The sequence below is a fragment of the Phacochoerus africanus genome, chromosome 6 (genome assembly GCF_016906955.1).
Source record: "Phacochoerus africanus isolate WHEZ1 chromosome 6, ROS_Pafr_v1, whole genome shotgun sequence".
NCBI classification, from domain to species: domain Eukaryota; kingdom Metazoa; phylum Chordata; class Mammalia; order Artiodactyla; family Suidae; genus Phacochoerus; species Phacochoerus africanus.
Genome location: NC_062549.1, coordinates 85,588,202 through 85,608,997, shown reverse-complemented (window position 1 = coordinate 85,608,997; position 20,796 = coordinate 85,588,202). Strand labels below are relative to the sequence as shown.

The window sequence follows — 20,796 nt, the reverse complement described above, 5'->3', positions numbered from 1 at the left end:
CTTTCCTCCCACATCTGATAGAACTGTCCTGCAGCACAATAACTCACCCCATGGTCCAAGCAGTGCCAATATTACACATATATTACTTTTATTCGTTCACTGGCTTTCCAAGGCAAATGAAAAAATAATTTAAACCAATTATATGTACAGAGGCTTGGTTAGTTTTCCCAAGAACTTCCAGAAAGATCCCCAGTCCCTTAGATAGCAAAGAAGGTCACCTTTGACATCTATACAAAACTCCACCTATAAAAAGTCGTGTATGTAGAAAGATTTCTTTATTATAAGCATCACGTTTGGGGAATGGGAAGGGGTCAGGGTGGGAGGTGGAGGAACGTGTGCAGGATGGGGGTCCACACACACCTGCCCAGGCTGGTCCTCTGTGGGGAGGCTGTGGCTGGTGGGGCTCAGGTGATCTGCAGCGGGGTCTCCAACATCTCCATGAGGAAGGTGTCAATGGGCGTGTCCCCGATGAGCTTGAAGAAGAAAAGGTGCTCCAGGCACTTCAAGCCGATGGAGCGCAGGGCTGGGAGGCGCAGCAGCAGCTTGGCAAACCTGCAGGGAAGCAGGAGACATTAGGAAGGGGAGCGGGGTGGCATGCACGGGGCAGCTGCCTGCAGGATCCTTTGGTCTTCTTGATCAATCTCTGATTAGAAGAGCCTCAAAGCGGAAACTAAGACAGCTGGAGCATCTCTAACCCTGGGAAGCTTCAGAAATAGGCTAGAGGTCTTTTTCAGTTTCCTAAAGGTAGAAGGTGGGTGCTGCGAGCTCTTGGGAAGCTCTTGAATTCTGCGGCCATGTCCCGGAGTTGCCCTCTGCACTCCCATTCGTGGTAGGTGAGAGGAAGCCTGCTTATGTTGACTTGCATCTCCCACCCTAACCAGCTGGTGTTCCTTTCATGCCCTGTGCCCAAAGGCTCCTGGGCAGATGTGCTGAAGCCCTTAGAGTAGAGCACACTGCACAGCAGATGTGCAGACTCCACAGATGTATCCACTGGATGAAGGTCTTCATGCACCATGCCCCAGGCACTGCAGGAGGTTCTGGGGTCCAGGACCAGCCCCCGATTTTGAACCAGCAGTTCTCATCTCCTTGCCTCCTTGCCAGACCATGCTTTCCTCACACCACAGACACTTTTTTTTTTTTTTTTTGCTTTTTTAAGGCCACACCTGCAGCATATGGAAGTTCCCAGGCTAGGGGTAGAATCAGAGCTACTGCTGCCGGCAACAGCCACAGCCGGAGCAACACAGGATCCAAGCTGCATCTGCGAGCTATACCACAGCTCAGGACAACGCCAGTTCTTTAACCCACTGAGCAAGGCCAGGGATCAAACCCGCAACCTCATAGTTACTAGTCGGATTTGTTACTGCTGAACACCAACAGGAACTCCACAGGAACCACCCTTGTTTTAAGCAATGAGACCTTACCGTGTCTCAGTTACCACATTTCTGTGGCCAGTTTATAACCATTTTGTACATCAGCTTCTTAGTCTGTGCTTACCTTCATTTTTAAATTCTATTTATTTAGTTTTTTGCCTGAGAAGTGTGACTTTATTTTTTTTTAATTTTATTGAAATAGAGTTGATTTACAATCTTGTGTTAGTTTCAGGTGTACAGTGAAGTGATTCGGTTATACATACATATGTGCATTTATACATATTCATTTTTAGATTCTTTTCCATTATAGTTTATTACACGATATTAAGTAGAGTTCTCTGTGCTGTACAGTAGGACCTTGTTTACCTCTTTTATATGTAGTAGTGTGTATCCGTTAATCACAACCTCCTAATTTATCCCTCCTCCTCCTTTCCCCTTTGGTAACCATAAGTTTGTTTTCCATGTCTGACAATCTATTTCTGTTTTGTAAATAAGTTCATTTGTATGCTTTTTTTTAGATTCCACATGTTAAGTGATAGCATATAATATTTGTCTTTCTCTGTCTGACTTACTTTACTTAATAGGATACTCTCTAGCCACTATGGCGAACAGTATGGAGGTTCCTTAAAAAAAAGAAAAGAAAATCGAACCACCATATGATCCACTCCTGGGCATATGTCTGAAGAAAACTCTAATCTGAAAAGACATATGCACTCCAGTGTTCACAGAAGCTCTATTTACAATAGCCAAGACATGGAAACAACCTAAACGTCCATTGACAGCTGAACAGATAAAGATGTGGTACATGTATGCAATGGAATATTACTCAACCATAAAAAATGAAATAACACCATTTGCAGCAGCATGGATGTTCTTACCTTTAAATTATAGCAGTCTCCATTCCTGAGGTGCCCACAATCTGTTTGGGAAGATGATACCAACACACGAGTGCATGCACACACACTCACACATGCCTCCCACACCTGTGTACACACAAGCCTCACCACTCTCACATATACATACACATGCACACAGTTCACTCACACGCTTATCCACCCTCACACATGAGCTTGCACATGTTCACACATGTATGTTTTACACACACATTCTCCTCTATTCTCTCCTGCTTGCTCTCTTTTTTTTTTTTTTTTTTAGGGCTGAACCTGCAGCATATGGAAGTTTCCAGGCCAGGGGTCAAATTGGAGCTGCAGCTGCTGGCCTACACCACTGCCACAGCAATGCAGGATCTGAGCCGTGTCTGTGACCTACATCACAGCTCACAACCAGGCTGGATCCTTAACCCCTGAGTGAAGCCGGAGATCAAACCTGAATCCTCGTGGATGCTAGTCAGGTTCATTACTGCTGAGTCACTCCCCTCCTCCATTCTCACCTGCCCTCCCACACTCTCACATACATGCTTGTGTATACACACTCACACACACTCTTCTATAACTAAGGACCTTAGCTGTGAGACTCACCAAAGGGAGAGAGACTCGTGTGTGAAGGAATCAGCTTCACACCTACACTCAGGCACCTCGATCTGCCACATTTCCAACCTGTTTCTGTGATCCTTCTTCTCCCAAAATCCTTTTTGCCAATGAAGATCATTTTTAATGTTATTCATGATAATGACTGGAAATCAAACAAATGTACTCACAACTTCCAATAAGAAGTACAAAAGCCGAAATCGTACTAGTTACTAAGGCCTTAAACCAGCAACTCCCCGTGGGGCTGGATCTTCACTGGATGTCATGACATTATTTCATGCAAAGTTTTCAGATTGGACTTTTAATACCCCTTGAGAATGGGTATATTCACACTGCACCAAGGTTTAAAGAAATGTGACAAAAAGAAAGAAAGAAAGGAAGGAAGGAAGGAAGGAAGGAAGAAAGAAAGAAAGAGGTACCACCTCAAAAGGTAAGAATTACTTCCTTTCGTGGAAAAATTAAAGGTCTATACCAAAGCCAACACAAACCTTCAAAAATGTTGATGTAAGCCTCTGAGTGCATCTGAATAGTATCACTGTGCAGGGAAGAGGCTGTTAGATAAAGAATCAGGAGACTGAACTCCTAATCATGACTCTGCTGTGAGAGTTTTATAGACTTAGGCAAAGGAAATGGCTTCTCTGTAAAGTGAGAAGTTTGGCTGAGATGAGCTCCAAGGGTGAATTTTTTTCACTCCAGAAAGGCCAAAGTTTTACAAAGTGTAAAAAGCTAACCATGCTCTAACACCACTCTTTGCTGGCCTTCCCGGGTTTAGAAGCTGAGGTCAGGACTATAAACACACCCACTAATAGTCAGAGCTGCTACATTCCTCATTCACAGGGTTGGCAGCGAGGGGGACTCGAAGCCTGTGAAAGCACCTGTTCTGCCCGCCCCCGGCCGAGAGAGAAGGTTGTCGCAAGCTCCGCCCCCTCCTGGGTTTGATCTCTGCTTTTTTGACTGGAGGAAGCAGCACTCACTCACCCCGGAGGTGCACTTCTGAAAAGTCTCCACGGAGGGGCAGCCCTTCACCACTGAGAAAATGGCCTTGGCCGGCCCTTTGTGCCTGCAACTCCTTTAACCACTTTCTGCAAACCAGAGATGACCACCTTCGGCACACTTGCCTGCCTGGTTGAGCCAGGTGACATCCCTGAGGGACCTGCTCAACCTCAGGGTGGTCACCCTCTGTCCAGGCTGTACTGGACACACCCAGGAGTCATGCAGAGGCCAGTCTCTGCAGCCCTCCCTGAACTTCCAGGCTCTGCCTGAGGCCAGGCAACCAGTGTTGGCATCTCTCCCTAATGCCTGGAGGCAGCCCAGACCCCTAGCAGCCGCCTTCCTGGGAAAACAGACAAGTTCCACAGTCTTTAAAGTGATATTCATTAGAAACAATCTAAATGTCAACCACGGGGCAATGACTAAATGCATTAGGATACCTCCACCCTGTGAAATATTACGCGATCTTTGAAAACAAGCATTTTATACTTTTCAACATCTGATAAAATGCCTAAAATAGCTAACAGAGGGAAAAAAATACACCAACCTGTATGGCTTCATATCTATAAATACGTATTTCTATGTATACATACATTGGTACTTAAAGGTACTATAAAGAAATATACCTCCAAAATTTATAATCAATTTTTATTACTCATTTTATTTTTTTATTTATTTATTTTTGTCTTTTTGCTATTTCTTTGGGCCGCTCCCACGGCATATGGAGGTTCCCAGGCTAGGGGTCGAATCAGAGCTGTAGTCACTGGTCTACGCCAGAGCCACAGCAACGCAGGATCCGAGCCGCGTCTGCAACCTACACCACAGCTCACGGCAACGCCGGATCCTTAACCCACTGAGCAAGGGCAGGGACCGAACCCGCAACCTCATGGTTCCTAGTCAGATTCATTAACCACTGCGCCACGACGGGAACTCCTACTCATTTTATTTTTTAAAAAATATTTTCCTGGAGTTCCCGTTGTGGCGCAGTGGTTAACGAATCCGACTAGGAACCATGAGGTTGCGGGTTCGGTCCCTGCCCTTGCTCAGTGGGTTAAGGATCCGGCGTTGCCGTGAGCTGTGGTGTAGGTTGCAGATGCGGCTCGGATCCCGTGTTGCTGTGGCTCTGGCGTAGGCCGGTGGCTGCAGCTCCGATTGAACCCCTGGCCTGGGAACCTCCATATGCCGAGGGAGCGGCCCGAGAAATAGCAACAACAACAACAAAAAGACAAAAAAATATATATATATATTTTCCTTATTTCCTGCCAAAGCATGCTTGGCTTTTACAATGAGAAAAAAAAAGAGAGAGTTTTGTTTCTTTAAGAGATAAACAGCAGTACCTAGAGCCAGTTTCAGGAAAAAGATGAGTATGAGCCTTCTTAGCCCTAATGCCTGGCACACAATATGTGCACACACAAAGAACAGGTGTAAACTATCCTTACAGCTGGGAGACTCAGAGGATATCATCCAGCACAGGGCTTGGGGTCAGCTCCCATTAGCCAGAGGCTGAGCTGATGCTGGCGGCCTGGCCCTGCAGGTTAGGTAAAGCTCTTTCAATCCCTCCCACTGCAGCTGGAGGAGAGACTGCCGGTGTCCACCAAAACCCATTCTCCCCTTCTTCCTTGGCATCCAGCAGCATACATTTTCCAGTCTCCTTTGCAGCTGGCTGGCTGGTCCACGTGACCAAGTCTTAGCCAATGGAGGAGACTCAAGGGAGGGGGCCCTTTCCAGATCTAGGTGCTGCCCATATAATCTCACCTCCATGCCGCCGGCTTCCCTTCCATCATCAGGATGCAAAACACAATGTGGCTTGGGACGCGGTGGAGCCACAAGAAGGAAGGAGCCTGGTCCCTGAGTGATGGTGTGGAAGAGAGTCACTGCTCTAGATTGATAACCCAGGACTGATTTGTGAGAACGAAAGAAACCTGTGCTGTGTTAACTACTGACACTGGGAAGCTGTTGTCACAACTTCCTCTCCCTACGACACAAGGCCTGAACATTTATCGTACCAAGGGGCTGGACCCCATTCACTCAGATTGCCTCTGATAAAAAACAGAGCTTCTGGCCAATGGATAGATAGCGGCTTATGGTCCAGGAAAAATGGGCTAGTGGAAATTAGACTTCATGGAGGGATAAAAGTCATCAATGAGAATAGGGAGCATATATAATTAATTCTAAAAACAAACGGTAGTTCTGTTTTTAGTTTTCTGAGGAACAATCCCACTCTTGGGCATCTATCCAGAGAAAACCACAACTCACAAAGATACATGTACTCTGATGTTCATTGCAGCACTATTTGCAATAGCCAAGACATGGAAACAACCTAAATGTCCAACGACAGAAGAGTGGATCAAGAAGATGTGGTACATATACACAGCAGAATATTACTCAGCCATTAAAATAAACGAAATACCAGCATTTTTTGCAACATGGATGGACCTAGAAACTATCATGCTAAGTGAAGTCAGCCATACAATGAGACACCAACATCCAATGCTTTCACTGACATGTGGAATCTGAAAAAAGGACAGACAGAACTTCTTTGCAGAACAGATGCTGACTCACAGACATTGAAAAACTTATGGTTTCCGGAGGAGACAGTTTTAGGGGTGGGGGGATGTGCTTGGGTTATGGGATGGAAATCCTGTGAAACTGGATTGTTATGATCATTATACAACTACAGATGTGATAAATTCATTTGCGTAATAAAAAACGGCACACACAAAAATAAAAACAAGCTAATGCCTTTAAAGCAGTTTTTTTTCAAGTTTCATATCAGTTTTCTGTGAAATTTAAGAATCATATTCTCTCTTTCTCTTTTTTTTTTCCTTAGGGCCACACCCATGGCATATGGAAGTTCCCAGGCTAGGGGTCAAATCGGAGCTGCAACTGCTGCCCTATTCCATAGCCACAGCAAGTGGGATCCACGCTACATCTGAGACCTACACCACAGCTCACAGCAATGCTGGGTCCTTAACCCACTGATGGAGGCCAGGGATTGAACCCAAGTCCTCATGGGTTCTACCTGGGTTTGTTATTGCTGAGCCACAATGGGAACTCCCATATTCTCTCTTTTTAACTAGCATTAGTAGAGAATGAAAGCTTTTATTTAGCTCTGCTTTGGGGAAAACATTTGAGGGTTGCTTTTTTTTTTTTTTTTTAATTGACTGAGGAAAACTGGTAGATGGCCTCAGACATCCTCTGACCAATGTCTTCTTTTTCAGATAAGGAGCCCAGACCTAGCACTTTGCCAGAGGCTCTGCAGATGGCACCCTCAGGGCCAGTGGTCACTTCTTCCGGTGACCGAAGCCTGTACTTCTATTGCAGGAGGGCTTCCATGGAGGCAAAGCAGAAAGCAATGCAGTCACACTAAAAAGTACAAGCTCTTTGAGATCCAGTAAGCTTGGATTCACATCTCTTCACATCTCGATCCACCGTGTACCAGCTCTGTGACTCTGGGCAAGCTCCTTACCTTTTCTGAGCCTTGGCACCTCTTCAAAAACTAGGGATAAGGATTCCCACAGTCATTTGGTCATTTGCATGTTCACTCCACATTTAAAGACGAATACTATTTGTTTTTGATTTGGGTTTTTTTTTTCTTTTTTCTTTTTAGGAATACATGTGCTACATACAGAAGTTCCCAGGCTAGGGGTCGAATTGGAGCTATAGCTGCTAACCTACACTACAACTCATAGCAACACCAGATCCTTAGCCGACTAAGCAAGGCCAGGGATCAAATCTGCATCCTCATGCTTACTAGTCCGGTCCATGGTAACGAACCACAACAGGAACTCCCGTGATGAATACTATTTGTTAATTGCAGGTGCCAGAGTGGTGAACTGTAGGTGAGCCAGAGAGACAAGACCTCTAGTTTCACAAAACCAACTGTTTGAGTAGCTTTGAACTTGTTGTGAAGATTAAATGACATCTGAAAAAACCTACGCCACATCTGCTGCAAGTCACCATTCATTCAGGAAAATCAGACCCGCTACTGCTGTTGCTCCCGTTATTCTCAGCATTTCCTCACCTGCCCGGTTGTTCTGGATACTTCTGCTTGGTGTAGGCCTCAAGGGTGGCATAAACCTTCTCTCGCAGAGTCTCTACCTCTGAGGGGTTGGACAGACCCTTGGCATCTGAAAAAAAATGGTTGATTTAACCTCTGGTTACACACATCCACTGGACACCCCTCTACAAAGCCAGGACACCTCCCACAGTGGATGAGAGCCATTGCAAAATATATGTGCCCCCAGCCCTCCTATCTGCGTCCAATCCACCCAATACACTCTTGGAGCAAAGGTACCCAATGCTGACTCTGAGGAGGAGAGTTTTCTTTTATCCAGGCCATTCTAGAAATAGTACCTTCACATGTGTGAGTGCTAAGTGCTAGGCATGGGCTGAGTGAAGAGATGGGGTACAAAAAACAGACAGAGCCACATCCTGCAACAGGTAATTGACTACCTAATTCAGGAGGTGAAGCGTGTCAATCACTAGGTAATTCTGCGTAATCTTTCCTGACCCATAGCAGTACGTGATAAACCTAATCACCTCCTCCTTCTTGAAAGGCTTTTCTTCCCCAGGCCCCCAGGACACCACTCTCTGGTTCTTCCCTGTTTCAGGCTTCTTTGCTGGCTCTTACTTTTCTCCCAAACCTCTAAAGGTCGCTGTGTCTCAGGGCCCAGCCCTCAGACCCCTTCTCTGCTCTCCTGCTACATATGCCCTGGATGAGCTCACGCCATCTCAGAGCCTTGCATGCCAGGTGCAGGGTGACAGCTCTCAAACATTTATCTCTGGTCCTGCTTCTCCTCTGAACTCCAGACTCACATAAACAGTTGCTTCCTGGACAGTCACCCTTGGCCAGGAAGAGTGACTACTCTCCATCTCAGATTCAAATGTCCAAAGACAAAAATCCTGGTTCCTATCCACCTACCCTTAGAGTCCCCTGTCAGTAAATGAAAACTTTGTTTTTCCAATTGTTCAGGAAAACAAAACTAAAACTTCTAGGAGTTACTTTTATTGCCTCTCTTTCATATCCTCTATGTAATCCATCAGCAAATCCCATTGGCTCTGCTGCCTAAAAAATAGATGCAGAGCCTGACCACTTTTTACCACCTCCCTCGCTACCATCTGGGGCCTTTGGCATCTCCTGTCTCCCCCACTTGCCCCTAAACATGCATACACCACGCCCATTTGATGCACTTTTCAAGATGGCTCTAGGAGCAGAGGCCATGAAGAGTTGACCCTCTGTCCCCCCAAGGACAGGCTTCCTGGCTGTGTTTTCTCTGTATCGGCTGCATTAGAAGATCAGAAAACATCAGAGAATGGGTGGGGGTGGCTGACTGTGGAGAGGGCTGAGCACCACGTAGTCACCTGGGTTAAACAGCACGATGGCTCGCAGGCACCCCAGCTCCGACTTATCCATCTGCATGTCTTTCATTTTGGAGACCAGCTCAGTCAGGACTCTGCTCATGGGAAACAATGGCAGGTGATGAGAAAATCATCAGTACCAGGCCCAGGGCTGATAAAATGAATACAACCACTATTTTCTATGTAACCCCCCCCCCCGCCTCCTTTCCAGACGATGCACAAGGTACTGGGGCACAGAGATGAATAAGATGCAGTCCCTCATCTCAAGGAGTTTAACTGAAGAAACAGACATAGAAACATACAAATCAGCAACACAAACCAATAACTGCCCTGATCAGAGGCCAAGGGAGCAACCAAGGGAGAGGCAGTGAACTTGGAAGGGGGCTAGTAAGGCAGCCTAGAGGGTTTAGAAATTGGTAGAAATGCACCAGGTGAAGCAGGGCAAGGGCACTGCATGTCTGGAAGAACACGGCAGAGGATGGCAGGGACAGGGGAGAAATCTCCAGGGCCATCAAGAGGGTAGAGTCAACTGCAGACCATGTTGGTCTCTGTGTGGAATGAGTTGTGGGAAAAGGCAGGGAAGGAGCAGAGACATCCTAGGAAAACAAGCACAGAGCCCTGGAAGACCATTTATGATGGTGTTGGAAAGGGACCATGGGGCCCTGGCATTGGACAGAAAGACAATTTTCAACCTTCCCCTTCCCAGTTCTCCATCCTGTTACCCTACATCATTCATCTCTATTCATTTCATTTGTCTCTTTAAATCACTGTGCTTGATTTGCCTTTTGCATATATCAGGCTACCCCGGAGTCCCAGACTGAGGCCATCGCTGCCTGACTGAGCTGGGTCTGCTCCTGCCACAGGCCTCCCCCAGAGATCCTGGTGCTGAGTCTAGCCAAAACCTCGGCTCATCTTCTCAGACTCCTAAAGTCAGATCCTAAATCCTCATTCCCACCCGGACCCCCTTGGCTAAGCAGCTCCAAACTCCCCACCTTCACCTTCGTGGATAATGTCAACAATCCAGTCTCTTCCTTGGAAACCCATAGGGATAACGGGTTCTTTCCTCTGCCAGCCTCTGACCGACTCCATCTCCTTCGATCAACATTTCCTTTAATCCCATTCTCATTCCCCAGGTTTCTGTCTTCATGTGCTTCATGGGCTCTGCTTCCATCTAGGTACAGCTACTTAGGGTATCCATCCTACATCCCAGCACTGCTCACAGGTATGCACATACACACACACAGACACACAGACACACACACACACACACACGAGCACTGGCAGCAGAAGAGAGCCACCTGTCAAAGATGGAGCCAACCCCAGCACTGTGGGCACTGCTCCGGTGGACGTGTAAACCCGTGGCCAGGAGGATGCCATCCTGCACAGAAACCGATCGGTGGGAAAAGGAGGCGATCAGCAATTCATTCCACCCTGCAAGGATAAGAAGGAGGCCTTGAGGGAACCCTGACCACACTCTTGCTTCATTGATAAGCATCCAAGGCATGTATTATTACCCTTTGGAAGAAAAGCAGAATCAGAAACCTAGGGAGGGAGTTCCCTTTGTGGCTCAGTGGTTAACGAACCTGACTAGCATCCATGAGGATGAGGGTTCCAATCCCTGGCCTCCCTCAGTGGCTTAAAGATCTGGTGTTACCATGAGCGGTGGTGTAGGTCGCAGACGCAGCTTGGATCCTGCATTGCCGTGGCTGTAGTGTAGGCCAGCAGCTGTAGATCCAATTCTACCCCTAGCCTGGGAACCTCCATATGCTGTGGATTCGGCCCTAAAAAACAAAAAAGAAAAACCATCTAGGGAGGTCAGGACCTTGCGCCAGACAACATCACTAATTAGTGCAGAGACAGAGGATAAGACTGGGTCCCCTGACTTGTGGCTGTATGCATCCCCATTCTCCCCAGCGCAGCCCAGAATGGGAGCTTGAGGACAGGACTCCTTTTCTCCCCAACCTGTCAGCAAATATGGATTGAATACCTGACAGGTAATAGTCACTATGTTAGCGGTCATGGTGGATAAAGCAAGCACACCCTGCAGTCTCTGCCCCCAGGATCTGACAGCTTAGTTTTGTTTCTTTGGCATCGTCTAGTAGCACCCTGGCCGGTATGCAGCTTTCCATCGACACTCAGGGCTCGCTCATTATCTAATAGGAGCGAAACGAGTGGCCTGGCTCCCGGGGCTCGGCCAATCTTCGTGAAATTTCCCTGCTGGCTCAGTGACAAAGAGCAGATTTGGCATATGTCAACTGCAGAGTGTTCCAGAAACGGGAGGCAAGAGAGATGACAGCACATAGAATCTTAAAATAGGAAGGGACCCTGGCACCTGTCTAGGACAAGCCTGAGCAAAAATCCCAGGTTTCCCTTACTTCACCTGTGAAATGGGAATATCACTATTTTCCGATTTCATGAGAATGATGAGGCTTGGCCTCAAATTGTCTTCAATAAAAATGGCTGCGCTGTCTTTGAAAATTAAATGCAAATGATAAGGCCTGGGCAAAATCTGCATGGAAAAAAGAGTCTTACTCCTCCATTTAACAAACAAGGTTTCATGGGGAACAAAAGGCTTAGGGGAGGGCTATCCACATTTAAGAGCCTACGAATAATATAAAAAAGAACAATCTTGCATAGGGTTCTCCTGTCTCAACAAGGTACACAGCTCGGATGTGTTATAGCGCCATTAGGTTACTTGTTTTCAGATCCCCGGGGTGAGTTCAAAGTGGCAGCCCAAGCCCTTGTCCCAAAAAGAAATGATCCCTGATATTCCTTACCTGCCCGGAGCAGAATGACCTGGTCCTCCAAGGTGAGGTCAGAGAAGTGGGGAATACGCTTGGCCCATTCAACGAGAGTAAAGAGCTGCTTATCAGCAGCGTGGCATATGTTGGTGACAGGGTCATTTGTCTGAAAAAGGAACAAAGTAACTCTGAGGGACAGATTCTGGGATTCAAACATACCCCTTCCTTGTTTCCAACCCCATCCAGGAAATGGAAGTCAGATGGAGATCTAAGACCACATGCATACCGAATTCTCCATGTTCATGTCACCATAGGATTCCGTCTTTGGTTCAACAGCAAGTTCAGCTTCCAGAATCCTCTCCACAGGCATATCTTCATGGCCACTACTGGCACATTCAGCCTCACTCTCAGCCCTCTCCCGGCTTCTCTGCCTTTCTTCTTGCACAGCTGGCAGGGGCAAGGAGGTACAGATGTTACCATATGCCCAGGACCACAGTGAGAAAGTTAGTTACCTCCCTCAGCCTCTATTTCCCCATCTGTAAAATGGACATCATCATGATATATGAATCAGACTGTTGTAATGGTAACAGATGAAACCAAGAAAGCAGAACTGTTTGCTTATGCCTGCGCCAGACTATGGGGTTTTTATCCATATTCTTCACGGTTCATTATGGTGACCACTGGAAGAAGTGTGCATTTTTTGTTGTTGTTGTTGTTGCTATTTCTTGGGCCGCTCTCTACAGCATATGGAGGTTCCCAGGCTAGGGGTTGAATCGGAGCTGTAGCCACCGGCCTACGCCAGAGCCACCCACAGCAACGCGGAATCCAAGCCGCGTCTGCAACCTACACCACAGCTCCAGGCAACGCCGGATCGTTAACCCACTGAGCAAGGGCAGGGACCAAACCCGCAACCTCATGGTTCCTAGTCGGATTCGTTAACCACTGCGCCACGACGGGAACTCCTGAAGTGTGCATTTTAAGCTTTAATAACCTCCGATTCTGCCCTTTCTTTTCATGAACGACTGACTACCTCCTCCCATATCCTTCCTCCACCTGCTACCTCTATTCAACTGTGAGCATGCAATAGTTAAGCAGCAAGCACATTACTCTAAAAACTCCCTCTGTCAGATCCTATGCATCAAGCTTGGCATTCACGTCCCATTAGGTCTGCCCCTAGTGCACCGGCCTGAACACAACATCACCTGATCTGACTTGTCAGGGAAGATCTTCAGGGAGCCGTGTGGGTATTTAGTAAGCGGAAGGGTGGAGGAATGTCACCTGGATGACATTTCAGAATCAGCAGCTGACTTGGGGGGTGGGGAAGGGTATACAGGCAAAGGTGTAGGCTGGAATTACCTCAGCCTCTCAAAACTTAGGGTTTTCATCAAAGAACCCTCTGGGTCTGCGCATTAGGATGTCAGGCAGACCCCATTCCCCCAGTTCTGTCCTCTTCACTGGGAGAGCAGTCTCTTGGGTTAGTTTCCATCCTCCTGAAAGTTCCAGTTTCCATCTTCTTATTCCCAGTGTCAAGAAGCAGAATGCAATACAAGTACCCATTTTTCTAATCCCAAGAAGCAAGAAAATTACACTCTACGTGGGTGGCTAACCTAGACCTCAGTGACAGCCACTCCATCAGCAACTTTGACCTCTCCTCTGCTCTCCCTTCCACCCCATCGTCTGCTCTCCCAGGCACCTCCCACTCTCTGAGGACATAAGGAGCCACAGAGGCTGCAGAATGAACTGGGACCGGATGCTGGACATCTAGTTTGTCACGCGAGTGATATTATTGATCTCTCAAAGTAGGTCAGGGAAGGGTCTGACAGCACAAGCACGGCTGACGTGCCACAGCCTCTAGTCAAGGAAGTCTCCTGATGAGAATGATATTTAGGGGTTGGGAGGGAGGGAGGGGAGGAAGGAAGGAGGGGAGAAAGATTAGAGCAGGGGAATAAGAAAAAGAAGAATCAGAAGAGAAAGGGAACAGAGAGGAGAAAATAGAACAAACATGTACCTTGGAGTCAAAGAAAACTTACTCCAAATGGGCCTGCATCAGACATAGTACTCAGCCTCTGAAGCCTTTTTCCCTGTATGTAAAGTGGTGATTATCATACTGAGATTGGTTTGTGAAGTTTACATAAGTCATTATTTAAAAGTTCGAAAAAAGTTAGCATTTTCCCCCCCCCCTTGGTCTCTCTTTCTCCTCTTCTCTGCTCTGGTCCTCTCTCCAGCCCCTCTTTTGACCTCTCCCTTGCTCTCCTTATTTCTCATCCTCTCTCATTCTTTCTTTCCGTCCAGTCCATTAGTCTTCATTCACTGACAGCATACAGAAACTCTCACATGAGTTTTTATTATCGGTTGAATTTGCCAGTTAAAGTTGAATGCTTCTCATATTAGTTTTTTTAAAGGTAGGTTAATGGGCTTCTATTTGTCTTGATTTGAAAAGATGGGGAAAAGCAAACTAAGTTAAATTCCTTTTGTGGTCTTCAATTGATTTCTTCTACAGATTTGTAACGCTCAAGGAAAATCACCTTCAAGCTTCAAAGAAAATAACCTTGGCCTCGGGGAATTAGAGTCTAATTCCAATTTTGCCATTAATTGAGTGATCCTTTGCTAGTCACTTCTTCTTTTTGTGCCATAAATCTTATTGTCATAAATGAGGTGTCGTTGCTGGGGAAAATCTTCCAAAGGGCAGACGTTTTGAGCTACTGCTTCTACAGACATCAGGGGACATTCAGGGGACGGTGGAGTCTCAAATAGGATGACAACAGTATTTTGTCCATTAATCCAACATATATTTATCATGATATATGGAAACAGCTAATACTGATGAAGCTTTCTGTGTTAGAATTATGCTCAACATTTTACATAGATTATAACTCATGTAACCGCCACAAAAAACTTCTGAAGTGCTATGAACCACATAGAAGTGAAGTAACTTGCCTAAGGTCACAGAGCTAGAAAATGGTGAAGCCAGCATGGAGACCCAGACTGGCTGCCTCCTGAGCCCACCTCTAACCCCCTCCAAGGCTTTGGGCTGGTTGGGTTAATAAATTCACAGGTCATATGCTGTCCACAAATTGTCTCAAAAATAACCCATTCTCTAACTACCCAAACCACATTATATGACCAAAAATCATGGAAAAAGACTTCCCCAGAATCCCTGAGGATTATCTGATGGCCCAGAGGGGAGAAGGTCCCCATCCTACAGCAGCTCTGCATTAGCTTGCTGTGTAAGCTTAGGCAAGACCCCAGCCTCTGAGAATCTCTGTTTCTTTTTGCAGAAAATGAATATGTTCCATCAGAGAATAGCAAAGTCCGTTCCAGCTTCATTATGTACCCTGGCCCAATTTTATCTCTTTCTATCTGTCCAGCTCTGTAAGAGCGTAAAATCCATAGTTTCACTCAGTTACATGTGCCGGGATTTTACCATTCCTGTCCTCAAGAAGGTGTCCAAACTTAGCCCCAAATTCTGTAAATCAAAGCCAGAAATGATAGTGGTGAAGGAAAGGCTGTCCAATAACCTTTTACAAGTGACCTTTCCTATAGTGAGACTAGGAATTGATTCATTTCTTTGCCTTCTCTTTCTCAGGGCAAGAGGTATCAATTTCTTCAGCAATTTCTCAATGGGCCTTTCCCCCACCCCCTCCTAATCTTTATTACTCAGCTTTCCGCCACTCTTGTTTCTTCACATTATTCTTTTAAATGCAGGAGACAAGACTGGACCCAATTTTCTATTAAATAATCAGAATAGGGAGTTCCCATTGTGGCGCAGCAGAAATGAATCTGACTAGTATCCATGGGTTCGACCCCTGGCCTCGCTCAGTGGGTTCCAGTGTTGCTATGAGCTGTGGTGTAGGTCGAAGACAGGGCTCGGATCCTGTGTTGCTGTGGCTGTGCTGTAGGCCGGCAGTTGTAGCTCTGATTTGACCCTGAGTCTGGGAACTTCCATATGCCATGGGTGTGACCCTAAAAAGCAAAAAAAAAAAAAAAAGAATAATACTAGGTTTAAAAGAAGGGATGCCCAGAAGGTCCTACTGTACAGCACAGTGCAGGGAACTACATCCAATCTCTTGGGATAGACCATGATGGAAAATAATATAAAAAAAAGAATATATATGTGTATGATCAAATCACTCTGCTGTACAATAGAAATTGGGGAGTTCCCGTCATGGCACAGTGGTTAACGAATCCGACTAGGAACCATGAGGTTGTGGGTTTGGTCCCTGCCCTTGCTCAGTGGGTTAACGATCCTGTGTTGCCGTGAGCTGTGGCGTAGGTCGCAGACGCGGCTCGGATCCCGCGTTGCAGTGGCCCTAGTGTAGGCCAGAAGCTTCAGCTCCGATTAGACCTCTAGCCTGGGAACCTCCATATGCCGCAGGAGCGGCCCAAGAAATGGCAAAAAAAAAAAAAAAGACAAAGAAAAACAAAAAACAAAAAAAGTGGCACAACCTTGTAAATCAATATATTTTAATAAAAAATTTAAAAATTAAAATTAAAAAAAGAAGGCCTGCACAGCCTCTTACAATCTACATGACCCTGTTTGACTAACTTTTTAGAATGAGAGAACCACCCCTCCCACCATTTGCACTGTGAACCACTCTGATCCTGAGCTGGAAATATTCAAGTTGAGTTTTGTTTTGTTTCGGTCTTTTTAGGGCCACACCCACAGCACATGGAGGTTCCCAGGCTAGGGGTCCAATCGGAGCTGTAGCTGCCGGCCTACACCACTGCTCACTGCAACGCCGGACTTTTAACCTCCTGAGCGAGGCCGGGGATCGAACCTGGGTGCTCATGGATGCTAGTCGGATTCGTTTCCACTGAGCCATGATAGGAACTCCTCGAGTTGAGTTTCGAGAGGCAGAATTAGATTGTGAAGCAGTAGGTGACTCATAATCTGTAGCAATCAGGCTCCATGCTGAGGGGAGACATACTTGGGGGTCATTAATTTTATGTTTTGACTATCACGGTGGCAGGAGCTCCAAAGAGTATCAGTTCTATCCTGGTGAAGAGAAGACAGTCTCCACCAGCTGATTTTCACATCACAGGTTCCAGGCTAGAAGACTGTTGCCCCGTCTACAGCAAGCACGACATAAGCATACAATAGGCATTAATTCATACCTGACGAATGAATAGCTGAGTGAGTGAAGGAATCATTTTTAGGAGCTCCTGTGTTTGCAAAATTTCTGAAGCCAATATTTCATTTAAACCATCCATCCATTCTTTCAACAATTATTTATGTTTTAAGTGTCTACTAGGTGCTAATCACTGGTGACATGGCAGTGGGAGAAAAAAAGGCAGGAAAAATACCCCTGGTATACTGGAAGACAGACAGTAGCCAACATTTTAAAATATGCTAGAGAGTGATAAGTGCTGTGGGAATGAGACAGGGAAGTTTTCCAGAGTAGTTGATGCAATCTGAGACAGTGCCAGGCAAAGCTTTATCAATACATTGACAATCACTGCAGTTCCCATCAAGGCTCAGTGGCAATGAACCCAACTAGCATCTGTGAGGACTCAAGTTCAATCTCTGGCCTCGCTCAGTGGGTTAGGGATCCGGAATTGCCGTGATCTGTGGCATAGGTCACAGATGTGGCTCAGATCTGGTGTTGCTGTGGCTGTGGCATAGGCCAGCGGCTGCAGCTCCGATTCAACCCGTAGCCTGAGAACCTCCATAAGCCACGAGCATGGCCTTAAAAAGCAAAAAAAAAAAAAAAAAAGGTTGACAATTGGGTAAGGGTATGAAGGAGGAGAAGAAGTGAGCCACGCAAATACCCAGGAAGAGGACAGTCCAAGCAGACAGAACAGTAGGTGCAAAGGTCCTGAGGTGAGAGTGCCCCTGATGGCTCAGCAAAGACACTAGGAAGGCTGGAGCAGAGAGACACAGGCCAGCCAGACCACGTATAACCTTGAAGTCATAACCAGGATTTTGCCTTTTTTTTGTCTGAGCAAGAAGGGAAGGCATTGGAGAGTTTGGGTGGAGGAAAGGCTTGACCTGACCCACTTGTTCAAAGCCCCACTCTGATTGCTGCATTAAGGAAAGACGGTAGGAAGACAAAGATGAAAGCTGGGAAACTTTTAAGGTTATCTGTATTGGTGGCTTGTATTACGGTAACAGCAGTAAAAGCGGTGAGAGATGGAAGGATTCTGGGCATATTTTGGGAAAGAGACAAGATTTCCTCACCCACTGAATGTTGTACATGAAAGAAAAAGAGGGGTCCACCCAATGCTTTTTTGGTCAGAGCAACTGAAAAATGGTTTTAGGTCAGAGCAACTGAAACATGGCCATTTCCTAAGATGGGGAGGACCGATGAACATGCTGAAAGGGTAGACTTGGATTAGTCCATATGAGATTCCTGTTAGCTATCAAAATGAGGGCCTGCTGGAGGTTGGGGGCCTGTCAAATGGAGATGCCACCCTTAGTTCCATAGCTTCTCACATCCTGGCAGGAGAAGAGATGCGAGATGAACTCTTGTCTGGGAGTAAGAGGTCCTGGTCTCTGTCCATCACCTACCCCTTGGGACCTCGGAAACCTGAATCCACCAATCCAAGCCTGGTTCCTCAGCTCTAAAATGGTTAGGGTTATTCAGTTATTCCCAAGGACCACCTCCATCGCACACATACTAAGAATATCATTTTTTTTTTTTCCTTCTTGGTAGCATCCTCTCTAGAAGGGGCTCAGATTTTTTTCTTCATTGGTCCTTTCAGTCAGTCTTGCCCCTCCTCACAGAAAAGAAGCTCTTCAAGAATAAGGAGCCACCTGGTACAGACTAAACAACTGGCTCCCATTTCCTAGAGAGAGAGGCGGGACCTCCTTACTCTGCAATCCAAGTAAGATTCACCATCTACAATCTGTACCTGCTTGACATCACAAGCTAATTAACCACCCAACACAATTTACTTACGTATTTATCTTTATCAAATAGTACCAATTCAATTTAAAGCACTTCCAGATTTCTTTTTCTGCCAGCCAACCCACACTGTGAACTGAAAGATATAACATTTCAAAAACATACCATGGTGATCTCTCGGAATGAGAAGGTTAAATCTGATTGTTGGTAATGCCAATGGCAAAGACTCAGGAATTCACCATTCTCCGAGGATTTGCGGCAGACCACGGTTATAAAAGCCCAGAGAGATTAATCAAACCAGCAGGCTTCCCCAGAGTGAGGATTAGAGGGGAGAAGTCAGTCGGCCCAGAAGTCAGCCTGATGTTGGGGCCCCCAAGCCCTCAGCTCTGAAACATGCTGACCGGCTATTGGAAGAGGAAGAAGAAGGGTCCGGTTTGGAGCATCCTCTGAGCGCCAGGGGAGGGCAGGTGCACATGGAGGAGGAAGATGCTCCTGCTGTCTCTGCTCAGGGATACTCATTTACCAGAGCAGGAGACATTCAACTGCAATACTCAAGAAATCAGGGTACCCAAAATCATTCCAGCCTGCCCTTGAAATGTCTTCCCAAATAGACCAGCCTAGCAGGCTCTTTCCTACATCCTGCATCTGTTTCTGCTATTTCTATGCAAACCACTCTCGCTTGCATGGAAGAAGGGGTAACGGGAAGCCTCACCTTCCCTCTTCATGCCCATGACAAGGCACTTCTGATAGCGACAGTACTGGCAGCGGTTGCGCTGGCGCTTGTCAATGAGGCAGTCTTTATTATCCCGACAGGTGTAGATGAGGTCCTTCCTTATGGTTCTCTTGAAGAACCCTTTGCAGCCTTCACAACTGTACACACCGTAGTGCTTTCCTGGTCACAGAAAAGGATATTCTGTCAGTTGTTCTTGTGTTTATCAGGATCTTTCATGCAACAGAGCCCCTTGGCTTTCCCTCAGGGAAATTGGCACATCACCAAGGCAATAGCACCAAAAGCAAAGAATAACTAGCAGAGAATGCAGGCTTGATCACGGGAACCAGACAAAGGCAGCAAAAATGTGCCCTTCCTGTGTCTTCCCCCTGGAAGCAATTCTCTGGAATCGATCATTCTAGAGTCCATTATTTAAAAAGTTCTGACCTAAGAGTTTGCTTACGTTTATTTAATAGGGAAACTCGTGTTTAGTTAAGCCAAATGTCCTGTGTCCATTCAAGACATCAGTGTACATAAGAAATAAAAATATTTATGCTTGTCACGTATTATCTAGCAGGAAAAGAACCTCAGCTTCTCTCATACTTCCCCATGATTGAAACCCAAGGACTTAGGAATCCCACTTAAAAGTATTATCTTTCATCATAAACTATGAATAGGAACCTGGGTTATAAGTTTTTCAAATGTTATTGCCTATTGGAGAAATAAAGTGGTGTATGATTTTTACAGCATACCATGACAGGTAATCTTGAGATAGGACGTAAAGATCTGATGGAAGGTGGTTTTGCTTGAACCAGCATAATCTGTTACATGTTTCATTGCCCTTATTACCTGTTTCACACATGGAATTTTCCAGGACCCCAGCCAGAGGTGCCAAGTTTGTTGTCAGGAGACTCACCACACCCATTCCCACACAGGCATCAAGAAACAAGCTACCATACTATTTCTAACTAGAAGCCTTCGCAATACCACAACATCAGGCAGCGATGCTCAATTGATTGGAACTATGGGACTTGAAAAATCGAATGAAACACATTGTTCAAAACATATTTATGTTTGATCCCTGAGTATGATATATGATGCCATTTAGCTGTAAACCTGACATCTGACATGACTTCCTCTTTTTTTTTTTTTTTTAAGGTAGCACCAGTGGCATATGGAAGCTCCCAGGCTAGGGGTTGAGTCAGATCTACAGCTGCCTGCCTAAGCCACAGCCACAGCAATGCCAGATCCAATCCACATCTGTGACCTCCAGCACAGCCCATGGCAATGCCA

General features: G+C 46.1%; 1 protein-coding gene across 3 annotated transcripts in view; it reads right to left on the bottom strand.

The window, feature by feature from the left end:
* Positions 1-256: 256 nt before the first annotated feature.
* The window catches only part of RXRG (retinoid X receptor gamma), a 48,235-nt gene continuing 27,695 nt past the window's right edge, over positions 257-20,796 (bottom strand). For all 3 annotated transcript variants that reach the window (XM_047784027.1, XM_047784028.1, XM_047784029.1), the window contains 7 exons: positions 19,507-19,686; positions 12,236-12,396; positions 11,986-12,115; positions 10,507-10,639; positions 9,212-9,303; positions 7,872-7,977; positions 257-552 (listed from right to left, as the gene is read on the bottom strand). In XM_047784027.1, the coding sequence (XP_047639983.1) occupies positions 405-552; positions 7,872-7,977; positions 9,212-9,303; positions 10,507-10,639; positions 11,986-12,115; positions 12,236-12,396; positions 19,507-19,686 (950 nt within the window). In that variant the 3' untranslated portion in view covers positions 257-404. The remainder of the gene's footprint in view (positions 553-7,871; positions 7,978-9,211; positions 9,304-10,506; positions 10,640-11,985; positions 12,116-12,235; positions 12,397-19,506; positions 19,687-20,796) is intronic.